General features: G+C 43.8%; 1 protein-coding gene across 1 annotated transcript; it reads right to left on the reverse strand.

The window, feature by feature from the left end:
* Nucleotides 1-7,845: 7,845 nt before the first annotated feature.
* Nucleotides 7,846-10,421, reverse strand: LOC119278035. The gene is made up of 3 exons (XM_037559378.1): nt 10,159-10,421; nt 9,867-10,072; nt 7,846-8,353 (listed from the first exon to the last, which is right to left on the reverse strand). The coding sequence occupies exons 1-3, from the start codon at nt 10,252-10,254 to the stop codon at nt 8,092-8,094; spliced, it is 564 nt and encodes a 187-aa protein (XP_037415275.1). The 5' UTR covers nt 10,255-10,421; the 3' UTR covers nt 7,846-8,091.
* Nucleotides 10,422-21,221: the final 10,800 nt, after the last annotated feature.

Here is a 21,221-nt window from a genome sequence, read left to right on the forward strand (position 1 = left end):
GCCGGCGGGCGGCGTCGGGGCAGCGCCTGGCGGCGATGGGGCAGGGGCGACGACGGGAGCGCACGGACGGCATGGGGGCGGTGCGCGGACGGCGTCGGGCGGCGCGTGGACGTCGTCTGGGCGGCGGGCGGCGTCGGGGCAGCGGACGGCGTCGATCTGGGCAGCCTGGCGGCGTCGATGAGCTCGGCGTCGTCGAGTGGCAACTGGCGATGTGTTCGTCAAATTTTCCTAAGTGTTGTATATATAGCAAGGGCATTGGTCCCGGTTCGTGACTCCAACCGGGACTAATGCCCCCTTTAGTCCCGGTTGGTACCACCAACTGGACCAAAGGCCTCTTTTCAGCAGCCCAACAGGCGGGAAGCGGCGACCTTTGGTCCCGGTTGGAAGCACCAACCGGGACTAAAGGGTGGGCATTGGTACCGGTTGGTGCCACGAACCGGTACCAAAGGACCCTGTGCTGCCAGCGTCGGGGCCAAAGTTTAGTCCCACCTCGCTAGGTGAGAGGGGCACACAGTGGTTTATAAGCCCCACTGCCGCACCCCTCTCGAGCTCCTCTCCACCGTAGGCTTGCGGATCTATTTGCTACTGCTTTGCCCGATGGGCCTGCTGGGCCTACTGCAGGCCTGAATCCTGGCCCATGGTAGGGTTTCTAGTCGTATTCAGGCCGTGGGGGCCCAGTAGGAGGCAATTTTTTTTGTTTTCTTTCTTGCTTTATTTATTTTATTTTGTTTCTACTTACAACAAAATACTTATTGTTGCTATTTTTAATTATTTTCTAGTTTTTTTGTTTTGTTTTCTCATTATTTATTTTCTTTTGTTTTTTGCTTTATTTTTTAATTCTTTTTGCTTTTAGTTTTGGAAAAATTATAAACTTTCTGTTAGTGCCATTAGTTTTCAAATTTGAAAACACTTTTTTTGTTTTTTTGTTTTCTTTCTTACTTTATTTATTTTATTTTGTTTTTACTTGCAACAAAATACTTATTGTTGCTATTTTTAATTGTTTTTTTGTTTTGTTTTCTGCATTATTTATTTTATTTTGTTTTTTGTTGTATTTTTTAATTCTTTTTGCTTTTAGTTTTAGAAAAATTATAAACTTTCTGTTAGTGCCATTAGTTTTCAAATTTGAAAACACTTTTTTGTTTTTTGTTTTCTTTCTTGCTTTATTTATTTTATTTTGTTTCTACTTACAACAAAATACTTATTGTTGCTATTTTTAATTATTACGAGGGCCGAACCATAAGACATTAAAGCATTTCAAATGAACTATGAAAACGTTGAAAGTTGGCATGGTATCATAAATTCACCCACATAGCATGTGCATGTACAAAACGGACAATGGTATCATACTCGTGTGTTACAAAGTTGGCATGGTATCATCATAATAGTTGTGGGAGAAAATCTTCACTTTTTCTTTGCTTGTGTCATTTGCTTATTGCGCCGTAACCATGGATAATCTTCATCACTTATCAGGATGCTGGGGTCAGCCTTGACTTTGAAGGGAGGAATTTCATGAAACTTTTCATAATCTTCAGATATGTCTGTCTTGCCCTCCACTCCCATGATGTCCCTTTTTCCTGAAAGAACTATGTGGTGCTTTGGCTCATCGTATGATGTATTCGCTTCCTTATCTTTTCTTTTTCTCGGTCTGGTAGACATGTCCTTCACATAGATAACCTGTGCCACATCATTGGCTAGGACGAACGGTTCGTCAGTGTATCCAAGATTTTTCAGATCCACTGTTGTCATTCCGTACTGTGGGTCTACCTGTACCCCGCCTCCTAACAGATTGACCCATTTGCACTTAAACAAAGGGACCTTAAAATCATGTCCGTAATCAAGTTCCCATATGTCCACTATGTAACCATAATATGTGTCCTTTCCCCTCTCGGTTGTTGCATCAAAGTGGACACCGCTGTTTTGGTTGGTGCTCTTTTGATCTTGGTCAATCGTGTAAAATGTATTCCCATTTATCTCGTATCCTTTCCAAATCGTAACAGTCGAAGATGGTCCCCTGGACAACAAGTACAGCTCATCACAAACAGTGTTGTCACCTCTGAGATGTGCTTCCAACCAACTGCTGAAAGTCCTGATGTGTTCACATATAATCCAGTCGTTGCACTGCTCCGGGTGTTTGGAGCGCAGACTGTTCTTGTGTTCATCGACATATGGGGTCACCAAGGTAGAGTTCTGTAGAACTGTGTAGCGTGCTTGAGACCAAGAATATCCGTCCCTGCATATTATTGAGTCCCTTCCAAGCGTGCCTTTCCAGTCAGTCTCCCCTCATACCGTGATTGAGGGAGACCTATCTTCTTAAGGCCAGGAATGAAGTCAACACAAAACCCAATGACATCCTTTGTTTGATGGCCCATGGAGATGCTTCCTTCTGGCCTAGCGCGGTTACGGACATATTTTTTTAGGACTCCCATGAACCTCTCAAAGGGGTACATATTGTGTAGAAATACGGGGCCCAGAATGACAATCTCGTCAACTAGATGAACTAGGACGTGCGTCATGATATTGAAGAAGGATGGTGGGAACACCAGCTCGAAACTGACAAGACATTGCACCACATCACTCCTTAGCCTTGGTATGATTTCTGGATCGATCACCTTTTGAGAGATTGCATTGAGGAATGCACATAGCTTCACAATGGCGAATCAGACGTTTTCCGATAGAAGCCCCCACAATGCAACTGGAAGCAGTTGCGTCATAATCATGTGGCAGTCATGAGACTTTAGGTTCTGAAACTTTTTCTCTGGCATATTTATTATTCCTTTTATATTCGACGAGAAGCCAGTCAGGACCTTCATACTAAGCAGGCATTCAAAGAAGATTTCCTTCTCTTCTTTGGTAAGAGCATAGCTGGCAGGACCTTCATACTGCTTTGGAGGCATGCTGTCTTTTTCGTGCGAACGTTGCAGGTCCTCCCGCGCCTCAGTTGTATCTTTTGTCTTCTCATACACGCCCAAGAAGCCTAGCAGGTTCACGCAAAGGTTCTTCGTCACGTGTATCACGTCGATCGAAGAGCGGACCTCTAGGTCTTTCCAGTAGGGTAGGTCCCAAAATATAGATTTCTTCTTCCACATGGGTGCGTGTCCCCCAGCGTCACTCGGAACAGCTAGTCCGTCGGGACCCTTTCAAAAGATTACGTGTAAATCATTGACCATAGCAAGTACGTGATCACCGGTATGCATGGCGGGCTTCCTCCGGTGATCTGCCTCGCCTTTGAAATGCTTGCCTTTCTTTCGACATTGATGGTTGGTCGGAAGAAATCGACGATGGCCCAGGTACACATTCTTCCTGCAGCTTCCCAGGTATATACTATCGGTGTCAAGTAAACAGTGCGTGCATGCGTGGTATCCCTTGTTTGTCTGTCCTGAAAGGTTACTGAGAGCGGGCCAATCGTTGATGGTCACGAACAGCAATGCCTTTAGGTGAAATTCCTCCTGTTTGTGCTCATCCCACGTACGTACACCGTTTCCATTCCACAACTGTAAAAGTTCTTCAACTAATGGCCTTAGGTACACATCAATGTCGTTGCCGGGTTGCTTAGGGCCTTGGATGAGAACTGGCATTATAATGAACTTCCGCTTCATGCACATCCAAGGAGGAAGGTTATACATACATAGAGTCACGGGCCAGGTGCTGTGATTGCTGCTCTGCTCCCCGAAAGGATTAATGTCATCCGCATTTAAAGCAAACCATACGTTCCTTGGTCACTTGCAAACTCATCCCAGTACTTTCTCTCGATTTTTCTCCACTGTGACCCGTCAGCGGGTGCTCTCAACTTCCCGTCTCTCTTACGGTCCTCAGTGTGCCATCGCATCAACTTGGCATGCTCTCCGTTTCTGAATAGACGTTTCAACCGTGGTATTATAGGAGCATACCACATCACCTTCGCAGGAACCCTCTTCCTGGGGGGCTCGCCGTCAACATCAACAGGGTCATCTCATCTGATCTTATACCGTAATGCACCGCATACCGGGCATGCATTCAGATCCTTGTATGCACCGCGGTAGAGGATGCAGTCATTAGGGCATGCATGTACCTTCTGCACCTCCAATCCTAGAGGGCATACAACCTTCTTTGCTGCGTATGTACTGTCGGGCAATTCGTTATCCTTTGGAAGCTTCTTCTTCAATATTTTCAGTAGCTTCTCAAATCCTTTGTCAGGCACAGCATTCTCTGTCTTCCACTGCAGCAATTCCAGTACGGTACCGAGCTTTGTGTTGCCATCTTCGCAATTGGGGTACAACCCTTTTTTGTGGTCCTCTAACATGCGATCGAACTTCAGCTTATCCTTTTGACTTTCGCATTGCGTCCTTGCATCGACAATGACCCGGCGGAGATCATCATCATCGGGCACATCGTCTGGTTCCTCTTGATCTTCAGCAGCTTCGCCTGTTGCAGCATCATCGTGCACATTGTCTGGTTCCTCTTGATCTTCAGTAGCATCACCGTATTCAGGGGGCACATAGTTGTATCGTACTTTTCTTCTTCGCCGTCTTCCATCATAATCCCTATTTCTCCGTGCCTCGTCCAAACATTATAGTGTGGCATGAAACCCTTGTAAAGCAGGTGGGTGTGAAGGATTTTCTGGTCAGAGTAAGACTTCGTATTCCCACATATAGGGCATGGACAACACATAAAACCATTCTGCTTGTTTGCCTCAGCCACTTCGAGAAATTCATGCACGCCCTTAATGTACTCGGAGGTGTGTCTTGAACCGTACATCCATTGCCGGTTCATCTGCGTGCATTATATATAATTAAGTGTGTCAAAAATCATTACAGAACATCATGAATAGATAATTAAGTGACCAAATTAATAGAAGTTCATCATCATATTAAAACCAAAGTACATACATAGTTCTCATCTAACAACATAAAGCTCTGAAGAGCATCTAAATTAATTAAACCATACATTGAAACTATGTAAAACATTTCAATGCGAAAACAAATGCGATCATAATCGCAACCAATATAACAACTGATCCAACGGCATAATGATACCAAGCCTCGGTATGAATGGCATATTTTCTAATCTTTCTAATCTTCAAGCGCATTGCATCCATCTTGATCTTGTGATCATCCACGACATCCGCAACATGCAACTCCAATATCATCTTCTCCTCCTCAATTTTTCTAATTTTTTCCTTCAAGAAATTGTTTTCTTCTTCAACTAAATTTAACCTCTCGACAATAGGGTCGGTTGGAATTTCCGGTTCAACAACCTCCTAGATAAATAAAATCTATGTCACGTTGGTCGGCATAATTGTCATAAACAATAGATGAACCAATAGTTATGAAAAGATAATATATACCACATCCGAATCATAGACAGGACGAGGACCGACGGGGGCGGATACCAAAACCATCGCACTATATAAGATGCAATAATAAAAGTAACAAAATTATACAAGTATCTATATAAACATACAAGTAAGAATTTTTTTTCCTTTCAGAAAGAAGATAAGAACAAGAGGCTCACCACGGTGGTGCCGGCGACGAGATCGGCGCGGGCGATCGACGGCGGTGAAGACGGGGACGGGACATGGCGGACCGCTAAACCTAGACATATATTGAGGAAAATGGAGCTTGGAGGTCGAGCTTGGAGAGGAGAAAGCTTAAGTAGTGTGCCTCGGGCATTCCATCGAACACCTCGTGTGCATAGGAGGTGAGCTAGAGCACCACAAAGCTCTCTCCTCGCCGGCCACGAAAAATAGAGCAGTGAGAATGCTCTGCTCGCGGGCGAGGGGTATATATAGGCAACTAATTGGTCCCGATTCGTGGCTTGAACCGGGACTAAGGGAAGTCTTTGGTCCCGGTTCAGGCCACCAACCGGGACCAATGGTGGTGGGCCAGGACCAAGGCACATTGGTCCCGGTTCGTCCCTCCAACCAGGACCAAAAGGTCCAGACGAACCGGGAACAATGGCCCACGTGGCCCGGCCGGCCCCCGGGGCTCACGAACCGGGTCCAATGCCCCCAATGGTCTGACCCGGCCTGGACCATTGCCCCCTTTTCTACTAGTGTGTGTTGCCATGACCCTTTTTTCTGATTGCATGTATATAAACATGATGCATGTTAAATTTCACATATATAGAAAAAACAAACTGCAATAATTGAAATGCACTTCACTTATAACGTACTTCGATAATAATCAAGTGCTCGCAAGTTGCTAAGGAGAAGCTTAAGATGTTCTGCTTCTGTTTTGGGTGAGAGCCCGCACCTATAGAACGTTTATTGCTAGTGGTATATTTCACTCGAGGACTTAGTGGAGATAAATGCATATATGAATTCACCTCTTATCATGATATTTCTCTCTGAATCTTGTCATCGTCACATCAGCTCATGAGCTTTGTGAATTGCGGAAGACTTGATGATGAGTGGTAGCAGTGTCATATGGCATTTATTAAGCTTTGTGCATACAACAGTAGCCGATTGATCCGCGCTGGGCATCAGCGAGACGCGCTGCTGTTGGGTCGGGTGCGATCGCGACTGCCTGCGTTTGCTCCATCGCTCTCCATCCTTATCTCCGTGACAACCACCCATCCCCTCATGTATCTCTCTCTCCTTGAAGAGGTTTCTTCCTCCTTCCAATCCAGCTGTCATGGGCGTCCCTTCCCTAGTCCGCGCGTTGCCCAACATCGTGGCTCTCGAAGCTGTGCCTACCTCAAGGTGCTAGTGTTGTATACTAGGCCTAGGATGTTGCAAGCATGTGTCGCTCACCGCCGAGGTGTGGACTAAATCCACGACCTGAAGCTACAAGTGTTTCATATGGGCATTGCTTGCTGCCGTCCTGGGATAGATCCATGGTTGGAGTTCTTGTGATGGTGCAGCAAATCGGGCACCAACGATGGCGACGATGCCTGCAACATCATGGATGTTGTGGGATGCGTCGTTGTTCACAACATCACATTTGTTGCAATTTTTTGCGGCAGAGAACTTGTTGCAGGAATATCAAGAAGAGTCTGGAGATATTGTTGCAAATTTTGCAACAAGGGTCTTATTGAAGTAGTTTTGCAACAAAGATTTTGTTGCTGGAATATAGATAAGAGGTCGGAGATGTCGTTGCATTTTTTGTAATAAAGGTCTTATTGAAGAATGTGCAATATAGAATACTTACCGTGCGAACTAACCACTTATTTACCATTCAACGATAGCATGAAATTTAAACAAAACAGATGGACACATATGTGCAACTAATTAAATTATTATTATCTTGAATATAGTGATAATAAAATAATTTTTTGTATCTTGAAAATGCTTTGACAATTAAATGGATAGTAACATACTCCCGCTCCTCATGTACCACATAGATGATTTTTTTAATACCTCTTCATCATTTTTTAATATACTTCATAACTGCCATTTCCGTGAAAAATTACATTGAAACCCCACGTTATATATTATTTACACATAAACTGTATTTTTGCATGTAATAGTTATATATTGCATAAAGTAAGGGCTCCGACTATATTTTTTGTGTGAAACTTGTATTGAGCTATATTAAAATAATTAATAAGGTATAGTGAGAATGATAAAGAGTTCTAATACATTTGTGTATGTGGTATATTTGAACCTGAGAGTACATACTCGCAGAAGTACAAAAAAAAGTATATACTCCCTCTGTTCTAGACTATAAGACGCATCAGTTTCCACACAAGTTAATATTATGTATGTTTGACCAATATTATAGAATGGGATATCAATACCGACAATACAAAACAAATAAAATATGAAAATACTTTTCTAGATGGATCTAATTACACAAATTTGGTAGTGTAAATATTGATACTTTTTTCTAAAACTTAGTCAAACATGCACATGTTTGACTTTTGAAAAAACTTATATCGTACTTTATATTTCAAACGAAGGGAGTATATTATATAAAGGATCCAATGCAATAATCCGAATTGTGTAAGGCCCAACCAGGCAATCTCATACATAACCTAGTGAAGACAGCAAACTCATTTACACCGTATCTAGCACTGTAATGTTAACAAGAACACCGCACTCCACGAACTACATTTGCATGATCCGCCCTGAAACGGACTGAACCTGTCCATAAACCTCCAGAACCAAGCTCCTTAATTGTAAGGGCCCATGCCGATGCTGGAGCCGCCGTATGGAGCGCCGCCGGCGGCATCCCGGGATTTGGAGTAGCTGATGTAATAGAACTCGCTGAGGATGGCCGTGAAGAAGGTGAAGGCTGCACCAGCAGCGAAGACGCCCTTGCGCAGCGTCTCGCAAGAGAGCGGGTCACCGTTGAAGATCCCCCTGTACCTGGTGTGGTATGCATTGCGGACTGATCCTGCCAGCAAACACGCCGCTGCGACGAGGAAGGTCAGCCTGCAAATGGGAAGCAAACGTCTTGTTGATGAAAATTTCTCAGGGAATTGCAATGACTTGGTTGATACATTATGTACATTTCCGAATTACTACAAGTTGGGTTAGAGATCCTGCTAAGTCACCTGACTTGAGTTAGGGAATCTCAACGAGACCTCTAGGTACTGAAGAACATGTCAGACAACAGCAATAAGGGGAAAGAGCATCCGGTTCAATTTTCAGTATATGTACTGACAATTGAGGGACACAAGAAGAAACACTCAGAAACAGTCCAAGAAGTGAAACCGGTTCCAAACTGGTGAGAATGGTCAGACAATGGCATGTCTAAATTAGTTCAAGGCTGGGCTAGCTCAGGACACCAAGGAAGCGAAGCCATTTATTGACGCTGACTTTAGAACTATTTAGATAATCCAATACATGATTTCAAGGAAGACCAGATAAACAATTCAGTCACACGGTGCTAAAAAAACTGAAGTAGCTCGAGAGTTCATTGAAAAAATTAACATAAGCATGTACTCTCACCTCTGGTCAAATGAGATGAGCATATAAGCATGTTGTCATTAATTTACTGTAACGGTACAGCTGTTGCTAGTGGTTAGCACAGCTACACAGGTACTCCTTCCGTCCCAAAATAAGTGTCTTGAGCTACAGAGGGAGTATGAAATAAGAGGATACTACAGAAGATCTCATTAACATTAGAGGAAAGAAAAATGGACGTGATGCTGGAGACGGGCTCCCAGGTGGGATCAATTCAAGGAGGAGATGGGGATTATGGAGGAGGACAAGAAGGCCATGTGGAGATAACATAGAAGAAGAGGAGGAGCTCAAGGCTTCGGAGTGTGGAGAAAAAGGAACATCAGTACCAGTTCAATAAGAGCTACTCCTACTATAATACAGTACCAGTTGTGTGCCAAAATTTGGTTCAATCAAGAGATTCGATACCCAACTTATAACAGATCTAAGGTACCTGCCTGCACAATTCTGCATCTCCATAACAGACCTGTCAACAAGAACTACTAAATTTAGCACAAACAGAGAACCCTGAACTGTTCAGCCTTGGCAAATACTACCGAGCAAGGTAAATTTTGATCTTGTCATCCTTCCAGGCTAACCAAATTAGGCCGTGAGGGGACACCCAGTTCAGAAGGCACTCGACTCTAGTAAAGTAGTATTAAAGTAATTCTTAGATTGAAATTAATAGCTAACCCAACATAAAACAAACCAGCAGCAGAATCGACACAGAGAGAGAGAGAGAGAGAGATCTGAACCCCAACCTCACTCTAGATCTGAAGTGAGGTCTAAAGTTTGGCTCAAGCGCCATCAGTAAATTCAGACCACAGGGCTAGATCTAATGAATTTCGAATTGCTGCAGAAGCGGAAAACTGAACTGATGGACACAAATGTCAGAAGACAAACGAGTGGAAAGGAAACTTCAATGCTTGTTGGCCGATTATGAGCTACGTCATGCGAGCAACGAGGCACATAACTTAAAACATACTGTAATAAAGTAGTTTACCATGAGAAGAGGAAGAGCATGAGGGCGCAGGCGCGCGAGCCCCCCGGCTTGAGCCCGCGCCCGCAGCAGAAGCACCGGCTGGCGAGCATGACGACGACCTGCGCGGCGGTGAGGAGGAGGAGCGCGCCGACGCCGTAGCCGGTGGCGACGTCCGAGTCGTAGACGCAGTAGTCGTACTCCTTGGCCAGATCCGGCGTCACCGTGGCCTGCGCACCATTTCGCGTGAGTTAGTCAGCAGGGCGGTACCGAGATCAGGCGAGCTTCCGGGCGTGCGTGCAGGTGCAGGGCTTGCCTTGCTGCGGCGCTGCTCGGCGGCGACGGCGAGGCCGAAGGCGATGAGGTTGAGGAGCAGGGCGGACACCTGCACGACGATGGACGCCATTGCCATTGCCCTCTCTCTCTCTCTCTCTCTCTCTCTCTCCGAGGTTGCTTGCTCTGCTGGGCGAAGTGAGGTGTGGAGCAGGTTAAAAGGTCGCGGTTTCGTGTCGGTGACGCCGGCGTCGGCGAAGTGCGAGCTAGCTAATACAGACGCAGATCTGGGGTTGGTGCTTCCCAAGAAAAAGAAAAATGATCCGGTTAGTTGGCTGGGGAGGTGAGTGAAGTGGACTGCCTAACGGCGGGGGGAGCGTGGAGCACGGCCCCGAATGGACCGCGACCAACCATTTTTTTTTCTTTTTTTCCTTTTTAAATGCGCGACCAACAGAATGAGTCGATATCCTTCCCTTCCAAAATAAGTGTCTCAACTTTACACTAAGCTTAAGACATTTATTTTGAGACGGAGGGAGTATATGTTAAGATCAATTACAATATACTCCCTCCATTCCTAAATGTTAGTCTTCTTATACATTTCAAATGGACTACAAGATACAGATGCATGTAGACATATTTTAGAGTGTAGATTCACTCATTTTACTCCGTACGTGGTCACTTGCTAAAATGTCTAAAAAGACTTATATTTGGGAACGGAGGGAGTATGTAATTAGGGGAAAATCTTCCCTAGCCCAAACCGTCGAGCGATTCCTGCCGCAACCGACGCCTCTCCCATCTTTCCCTAGAGCCGATGCATCTCCTTTGATCGTCGTGTCTCTCCGTAGCGTATAAATTGTACTTTCCAATGATCGATCAATAGAAGTTTTCCATTCACTTTAGAACACGTTATCACGCACGCTAGAACTACCGGAGAGAGCGAACAACATAGAAGAGGAAGAGATCGAGACTCGCCGTTCTCTAGGGGGACAATCCAATGGAAGAGGAATTATGCCTTGTGGACAGTGGTACCACAAACTCCATACTGAGGGAGGTGAATTATTTCCAAACTTTGAGAAAGATGAATGGACACTATCCCTGGACGCGATATGGTGATTGTTGGCACTGGACGTGCCATATTTACCCTCCCAAGTGATACACAAGTGACAATTGATGATGCTTTATTGTATCCCAATTCTTCACGTACCCTGATCAGTTATCGAGATATCCGTAAAAATGATTTTCACATTGAAACCCATGAAGACAACAAAAATGAGTATCTACTCTTTATCAAAGATCACGGATATGGCAAAAAGGTACATGAGAAAATTCTTTCTCTGTCGTCTGGTTTGTACTATACGTACATCAACCCCGTAGTACATGTTGCACACAAAGTAATTTTTCAGAATGTTAACGCATTCCAAACCTGCCATGATCGCCTAGGCCATCCCAGATTCAAGATGATGAGAAAAATTACTAGCAATTCCATTGGTCATAATTTGCTTGTGTCAAAATTTTCTCAATCTTCAAACTTTGTGTGCACATCTTGTGCCACGGGAAAGCTAATTTTGAGGTCCTTGCACCTCAAAATACAAGCTGAACCACTTCAGTTTCTTGAACGTATTCAAGGAGATATTTGTGGTCTCATTCAACCATTATCTGGACCTTTCAGGTACTTCATGGTTCTCATTAACGCATCTACATGATGGTCACATGTGTGTATTTTATCCACATGGAACCATGCATTTTCCAAGATAATGAGGCAAGCCATTAAGTTGCAAGCCCGTTATCCAGAAAGTCGAATTAAGTCAATTTGAATGGACAATGCTGCAGAATTCTTCTGACGTGCTTTCAATGATTATTGCATGGCTTTGGGGATTGAAGTTCAACACTCCGTTCCATATGTCCATACACAAAATGGTTTGGCTGAATCATTGATTAAGAGGTTCAAACTCATTGCAAGCCCTTTGTTGATGAATTGCAACTTGCCAACCTCTTGTTGGGGTCACCCTGTTTTACACACTGTTGTCTTGATACAATTAAGGTCAACTGCATATCATAGTACTTACCCTCTGCAATTGGTACGTGGAAATCCTCCTTTCCCATCTACATAAGTTCGGATGTGCTGCATACATCCCGATCTCACCACCACAGCGGACATCTATGGGCCCGCATAGGAAACTGGGGATCTATGTGGGGTCCAAATCGCCGTTGATTATATGTACCTGGAACCCCTTGCTGGGGATCTGTTCACAGCCCGTAACTCCGATTGCATATTTAATGAGGAGCATTTTCCGGCATTAGGGGCAGATTTCAAGTACGAGAATGAATGCCCGAAACTTGATTGGAATGCTCAAGCCATTTCATCATCTGATCTACGTACCCAAGAGACCGAACTCCAAGTTCGGAAAATAATTAATTTGCAACATCTTGCAAGTAATCTGCCATATTCATTTACTGATCTAAAAGGTGTTACAAAATCCTTAAATCTGTCAAGAAATGCGCCCGAAAGAGTGGAGGTACCAATAAAAACCACTCAACTCCCTATTCCTAAAAAGAGGGGGAGTAGTATGACCTCTGACCTGGAGCATGCTTCTAGCAAGCAGCAAAGTAAATCAAGGAGAAAAACCTCGGAGTCAGTAAATGCAAGTCAACTCAACGACATATTCATTTACTGATCTAAAAGGTGTTACAAAATCCTTAAATCTGTCAAGAAATGCGCCCGAAAGAGTGGAGGTACCAATAAAAACCACTCAACTCCCTATTCCTAAAAAGAGGGGGAGTAGTATGACCTCTGACCTGGAGCATGCTTCTAGCAAGCAGCAAAGTAAATCAAGGAGAAAAACCTCGGAGTTAGTAAATGCAAGTCAACTCAACATTGACAAACACCTGATGGGTAGTATACACCCAGTGGAAGGGCAACCTCCACAACTCAGCTTCAGTTTGCACACATTGACTGGGACAACGGAACACCCAGACTCACGCGTATTGGGAAATCACGAAGAGTAACTAGGGGTGCATGAAATTTCCATCAACTATGTTGATTCTGGAGAATCATTTGACAGTAAGACTACGACTGTCGACATATTTTTTGCTGAAAAGATTACAGATACCCTTCTCACTGATCATGATCCAAGGACTAGCGTTGAGTGCTAAAAGCGCTCCTACTGGCCTAAATGGAAGGATGCAATCCAAGCGGAAATTGCCTCACTTAACAAAAGAAAGGTATTCACTGAAGCAATACCGACACCTCCCAGTGTTTTTTCCCTATGGGATTCAAATGGGTTTTTCTCCGGAACAGAATGAGAACAATGAAGTGATGAGATATAAAGCAAGGCTCGTAGCACAAGGTTTCACGCATAAACCCGACATTTATTTCACTAAAACATATTCTCTAGTAATTATTGAAACCACTTTCCGATATCTTATATCTTTAGCAGTGCAAAATCATCTATCTATGCAGTTGATGGACGTCGTGATCGCATATCTTTACGGGACACTAGATTCAGACATATATATTGTTGGGGAACGTAGCATGCAATTTCAAAAAAAAAAATCTACGCTCACGCAAAATCTATCTAGGAGATGCATAGCAACGAGAGGGGAAGAGTGTGTCTACATACCCTCGTAGACCAAAAGCGGAAGCGTTTGACAACATGGTTGATGTAGTCGAACTTCTTCTCGTTCTGACCGATCAAGCACCGAACGCACGGTACCTCTGAGTTCTGCACACGTTCAGATCGATGACATCCCTCGAACTCTTGATCCAACAAAGTGTCGAGAAATAGATGAGTTCTGTCAGCATGACGGTGGTGGTGATGGTGATGGTGAAGTGACATGCGCAGGGATTCGCCTCAGCACTACGAAGATATGATCGGAGCCGTAAACTGTGGAGGGCAGCGTCGCACACGGCTAAGATAATGTCTAGGCTATGTGTGGCGCCCCCCATGTATATATAGGTGGGAGGGAGGGAGAAGCAGCCCTAGGGGCGCCCCAAGTAGGAGGGATCCTACTTGGGCTCCTGTCCTAGGTCGTCGTCCCCCTTTCCTTCTTTTGGCGATGAGGGGAAGGAAGGAGGAGGTGGCACCCCTCCCCCTTTTCCTTTCTCCCACCAAGGGGGGAAGGCAGGAGGAGGTGGAGCCCCCTCCTTTCCTTCCTCTAGGGCCTACGGCCAGGGAAAGGGGCGCACCAGCCCCTTGTGGGATGGTATGTCCCTCCCTCGACCCATTAAGCCCATATCTTTGCTGGGGTTGCCCGAAACTCCTTTCCGGTGACCTGATATGTACCGGTACCCTCCGGAACACTTCTGGTGTCCGAATACTATCGTCCTATATATCAATCTTTACTTCTCGACCATTTCGAGACTCCTCATCATGTTCTGATCTCATCTGGGACTACGAACAACATTCGGTCACCAAATCACATAACTCATATAATACAATATTGTCATCGAACATTAAGCGTGCGGACCCTATGGGTTCGAGAACTATGTAGACATGACCGAGACACCTCTCCGGTCAATAACCAATAGCAGAACCTGGATGCTCATATTGGCCCCCACATATTCTAGGAAGATCTTTATCGGTCGAACCGTTATGACAACATACGTTAATCCCTTTGTCCATCGGTATGTTACTTGCCCGAGATTTGATCGTCGGTATCTTCATACCTAGTTCAATCTCGTTACCGGCAAGTCTCTTTACTTGCTTTGTAATACATCACCTCATGACTAACTCATTAGTCACTTTGCTTGCAGGGCTTCTGATACGTCTCCAACGTATCTACTTTTCCAAACACTTTTGCCCTTGTTTTGGACTCTAACTTGCATGATTTGAATGGAACTAACCCGGACTGAAGTTGTTTTCAGCAGAACTGCTCTGGTGTTTTTTGTGCAGAAATATAAGTTCTCGGAATGACTTGAAACTTCACGGAGGCTCATTTTGGAATTAATAAAAAATATTGGCGAAAGAATCAACAGAAGGGGCCCCACACCCTAGCCACGATGGTGGGGGGCGCGCCCACCCCTAGGGCACGCCCCCTGCCTCGTGGGCCCCCTGGACCTCCACCGACCTCAACTCCAACTCCATATATGCATGTTAGGGGAGAAAAAATAATCAGAGAGAAGGATTCATCGCGTTTTACGATACAGAGCCGCCGCCAAGCCCTGTTCTTCCTCGGGAGGGCTGATCTAAAGTCCGTTTGGGGCTCCGGAGAGGGGAATCCATCGCCACCGTCATCATCAACCATCCTCCATCACCAATTTCATGATGCTCACCACCGTGCCTGAGTAATCCCATCATAGGCTTGCTGGACGGTGATTGGTTGGATGAGATTTACCATGTAATCGAGTTAGTTTTGTTAGGGCATGATCCCTAGTATCCATTATGTTCTAAGATTGATGTTGCCATGACTTTGCCATGCTTAATGCTTGTCACTAGGGCCCGAGTGCCATGATTTCAGATCTGAACCTATTATGTTTTCATGAATATATGTGAGTTCTTGATCCTATCTTGCAAGTTATAGTCACCTACTACGTGTTATGATCCAACAAACCCCGGAGTGACAATAGTCGGGACACTTCTCGGTGATGACCGTAGTTTGAGGAGTTCATGTATTCACTAACTGCTAATGCTTTGGTGCGGTAATTTATTAAAAGGATGCATTAATATCCCTTAGTTTCCAATAGGACCCCGCTGCCACGGGAGGGTAGGACAAAATATGTCATGCAAGTTCTTTTCCATAAGCACGCATGACTATATTCAGAATACATACCTACATTACATTGATGAACTGGAGCTAGTTCTGTGTCACCCTATGTTATAACTGTTGCATGATGAATTACATCCAACATAATTATCCATCATTGATCATTGCCTATGAGCTTTTACATATTGATCTTTGCTACGTTACCTCCCCGCTGCCACTGTTATGATTGCTACAAAACTGCTAGTGTTACTTTTGCCACTGTTATCGTTACTTCCATACTACTTTGCTACTAAATACTTTGCTGCAGATATTAAGTCTTTCAGTTGTGGTTGAATTGACAACTCAGCTGCTAATACTTGAGAATATTCTCTGGCTCCCCTTGTGTTGAATCAATAAATTTGGGTTGAATACTCTACCCTCGAAAACTGTTGTGATCCCCTATACTTGTGGGTTATCAAGACCTTTTTTTGGCGCTGTTGTCGGAGAGCATGGATCTATTCTTTGAGTCACTTGGGATTTATATCTGTTAAACACTATGAGGAATTTGATAGATCAAAGAACCAAGATTTTCCCCTCAACTACAAGGGGAGGTAAGGAACTGCCATCTAGCCCCGCACTTGATTCACCTTCTGTTTTGAGTAAACTTGTGACACCTACACCTGCTATTGATTCTGATATGTCGCATGTTATTGATGATGCCACTTCTACTATGCACCATGATTATGATGATACTACTTCTCTGCTTGATAATAATGTGCCATTAGGTGAATTTCTGGATGAACAACTTGCTAGGGTTAGAGAGAATAAAATTACTGAAACTGATGATATTAATGAAAGTGATGATGAAGATTCTCCCCCTAGATATGAATTGCCTGTTATACCTGAGGGTTATGTTATGCTGGTTCCCCGATGCTTCCACAGACCACCTGGATATAGTTGTGCTGGTTGTGTTTTCAGGGAAAGAACTGTTGAGCAAGCTAAATTGCTATTGAATAATTTATTGAGTAATGATAATGATTGGACACTTCCTGAATCAACTCCTAAGCCAACTCCGAAGAAAAGGGGTATTCTATTTCTCAGTCCTGAAGATATGCAAGAGGCAAAGCAATCTATGAAAGAAAAAGGTATTAAAGCTCAAGATGTTAAGAATTTACCACCTATTGAAGAAATACATGGTCATGATAACCTGACACAGGTAGTAAAGGTAAATTCTCTCTATTGATTTGATAATGGTGAAATTCCATCTACTAACTTTTCTAGTCAATGCTTGGATGAGTCTGATAATTTTATTGTTAAGCAAGAAGACTTCAATGCTTACTTTGGTAGACAATTGAAACGTAACGCTTATATGGTTGAACACTTGAGTGATCATATATCTAGAGTTAAAGGTGACCTTAAGCTTATTAGTAAATGATAACCCACAAGTATAGGGGATCTATTGTAGTACTTTCAATAAGTAAGAGTGTCGAACCCAACGAGGAGTAGAAGGAAATGACAAGCGGTTTTCAGTAAGGTGTTCTCTGCAAGCACTGAAATTATCGGTAATAGATAGTTTTGTGATGAGGTAATTCGTAACGGGTAACAAGTAGCAAAGTAACTAAGGTGCAACAAGGTGGCCCAATCCTTTTCGTAGCAAAGGACATGACTGGACAAACTCTTATATAAAGCAAGGCGCTCCCGAGGACACATGGGAATTATTGTCAAGCTAGTTTTCATCATGCTCATATGATTCGCGTTCGTTACTTTGATAATTTGATATGTGGGTGTACCAGTGCTTGGGTATTGCCCTTCCTTGGACAAGCATCCCACTTATGATTAACCCCTCTCGCAAGCATCCACAACTACGAAAGAAGAATTAAGGTAAACCTAACCATAGCATGAAACATATGGATCCAAATCAGCCCCTTATGAAGCAACACATAAACTAGGGTTTAAGCTTCTGTCACTCTAGAAACCCATCATCTACTTATTACTTCCCAATGCCTTCCCCTAGGCCCAAACAATGGTGAAGTGTCAGGTAGTTGACGTTCACATAACACCACTAGAGGAGAGACAACATACATCTCATCAAAATATTGAACGAATACCAAATTCACATGACTACTTATAACAGGACTTCTCCCATGTCCTGAAGAACAAACGTAACTAATCACAAATCATATTCATGTTCATAATCATAGGGGTATTGAATAGCATTAAGGATCTGAACATATGATCTTCCACCGAATGAACCAACTAGCATCAACTACAAGGAGTAATCAACACTACTAGCAACCCACAGGTACCAATCTGAGGTTTTGAGACAGAGATCGGATACAAGAGAAGAACTAGGGTTTGAGAGGAGATGGTGTTGGTGAAGATGTTGATGGAGATTAATCCCCTCTCGATGCGAGGATCGATGGTGATGACGATGGCGACGATTTCCCCCTCCCAGAGGGATGTTTCCCCGACAAAACAGCTCCGCTGGAGCCCTAGATTGGTTCTGCCTAGGTTCCGCCTCGAGACTGTGACGCTTCGTCCCGAAAGCTTCCTTATGGTTTTTTCCAGGAAAAAAACACCATATAGCAGAAGATGGGCATTGGGGGCCTGCCTGGTAGCCTACAAGGCAGGGGGCACGCCCTCCACCTTCGTGGCTGCTGGGTGGCCCCCCTCTGGTGCTTTCTTCACCCAATATTTTTAATATATTCCAAAACCGACTTTCATGGAGTTTCATGACTTTTGGAGTTGTGTAGAATAGGTCTCTAACATTTGCTCCTTTTCCAGCCCAGAATTCCAGCGACCGACATTCTCCCTCTTCATGTAAACCTTGTAAAATAAGAGAGAAAAGTGATACGTCTCCGCCGTATCTATAATTTTTGATTGTTCCATGCCAATATTCTTCAACTTTCATATACTTTTGGCAAATTTTTATACTATTTTTGGGGACTAACATATTGATCCAGTGCCCAGTGCGAGTTCCTGTTAGTTGCATGTTTTATGTTTTGCAGAAAACCAATATCAAACGGAATCCAAGCGGGATAAAAACGGACGGAGAATTATTTTGGAATATTTGGGATTTTCTGGAGGAAGAATCAACGCGAAAGAGTGTCCGAGGTGGCCACGAGATAGGGGGGGCGCGCCCTCCCCCCTGGGCGCGCCCTGGACTCTCGTGGTCCACCCGTAAGGCGGTTGACGCCCTTCTTTTGCCGCAAGAAAGCTAAATTTACGAGAAAAATCTGGGCGAAAGATTCACCCCAATCGGAGTTACGGATCTCCAGATATAAAGGAAACGGTGAAGGGGCAGAATCAGGGAAGGCAGAAACAGAGAGATAGATCCAATCTCGGAGGGGCTGTCGCCCCTCCCAAGCCATGGGAGCCAAGGACCAGAGGGGAAACCCTTCTACCATCTAGGGAGGAGGTCAAGGAAGAATAAGAAGGGGCCCTCTCTCCCCCTTGCTTCCGGTGGCGCCGGAGCGCTGCCAGGGGCCATCATCATCACGGCGATCTTCACCAACACCTTCGCCATCTTCACCAACATCTCCATCACCTTCCCCATCTATATCCAGCGGTCCACTCTCCCGCATCCCGCTGTACCCTCTACTTGAACATGGTGCTTTATGCTTCATATTATTTTCCAATGATGTGTTTCCATCCTATGATGTCTGAGTAGATTTCCGTTGTCCTATCGGTGATTGATGAATTGCTATGATTGGTTTGAGTTTCATATTTTATTATTGGTGTTGTCCTATGGTGCCCTCCGTGTCGCGCAAGCGTGAGGGATTCCCGCTGTAGGGTGTTGCAATGCGTTCATGATTCGCTTATAGTGGGTTGCGTGAGTGACTGAAACACAAACCCGAGTAAGTAGATTGTTGCGTATGGGATAAAGGGGACTTGATACTTTAATGCTATGGTTGGGTTTTAACTTAATGAATCTTTAGTAGTTACGGATGCTTGCTAGAGTTCCAATCATAAGTGCATATGATCCAAGAAGAGAAAGTATGTTAGCTTATGCCTCTCCCTCAAATAGAATTGCAATAGTGATTACCGGTCTAGTAACATAGTCAATTGCCTAGGGACAATTTCACAACTCCTACCACCACTTCTCCACACTCGCTATATTTACTTTCTTGCATCTTTATTTAAACATCCCCTAGTTTATGTTTATTTGCTCTTCATTATCTTGCAAACCTATCCTATCACACCTACAAAGTACTTCTAGTTTCATACTTGTTCTAGGTAAAGCGAACATCAAGCATGCGTAGAGTTGTATCGGTGGTCGATAGAACTTGAGGGAATATTTATTCTACCTTTAGCTCCTCATTGGGTTCGACACTCTTACTTATCGAAAACTATTGCGATCCCCTACACTTGTGGGTTATCAAGACCTTTTTGAGGCGCCGTTGCCGGGGAGTCATAGCGTGGGGTGAATATTCTCGTGTGTGCTTGTTTGCTTTATAACTAAGTAATTTTGTTTGCTATTCTTAGTTGTTTTCTATCTTTAGTTATGGGTAGGAAACGCAAAATTCCAAAAAAATTAGTTGTACCTACTACACCAATGGTTGAAGAACCACTCAAAATCTATTGCACTCCTGAAGCTTTTTACTTGGATCGTCTTCGATCCCTATGTGCTCGTGTTGAAACCTCCACTAGCTTAGTTGAGGGCAAATCTTTAGATGAGCATGCCTGTTATGTGCAACACCGTATATCTGAAAAAGGGAAACTATTATGGGACCAAATTCAACGTTTGCAATGCTATGCTTGGAATTTATGTGAAATATATGATATTACTTGTTGTTCTAAAAACCCTAAGAAACACCTTCCCTACCAATGTGAGTTTGATAATGGGATTGTATATTCATATGTTAAAGGTGTTTATAATTACTATGATGTTCAAAAAATTGAAGAATTTGTTGCTTTTAAGGGTGCTTATGAAATTGCTTCTTTGATTGAAAAATATGATGCTACTCTCTACAAATCTGATAACTTTGCCATACTTGAATATTGTTGTGATAATTATGCTTCTACTGCCTATGTTAAACCATATATTGAGGTCTTCTTCGCTGTCCAAGAAGAGACTAATATTTTGCAGGAAGCTATGGAAGAAGAAATTGATGAAACTGTGAGCTCATTGGATGAAAAAGATGAGGAGGAGAGCGAAGAACAAAAGGAGGAAGAGCGGATTGATCACCCGTGCCCACCTTCTAATGAGAGTAACTCTTTATCCCATGCACTGTTTAATTTCCCTTCATGCTTACCGAAGGATGATTGCTATGATGATTGTTATGATCCCATTGATTCTCTTGAATTACCCCTTTTTGATGATGCTTGCTATGCTCGTGGCCAAGATGTCAATATGAATTGAGCTTATGGAGATGAACTTGCTATAGTTACTTATGTTAAACATGAAATTGTTGCTATTGCACC

Source organism: Triticum dicoccoides, chromosome 3B (assembly GCF_002162155.2).
Source record: "Triticum dicoccoides isolate Atlit2015 ecotype Zavitan chromosome 3B, WEW_v2.0, whole genome shotgun sequence".
NCBI lineage: Eukaryota > Viridiplantae > Streptophyta > Magnoliopsida > Poales > Poaceae > Triticum > Triticum dicoccoides.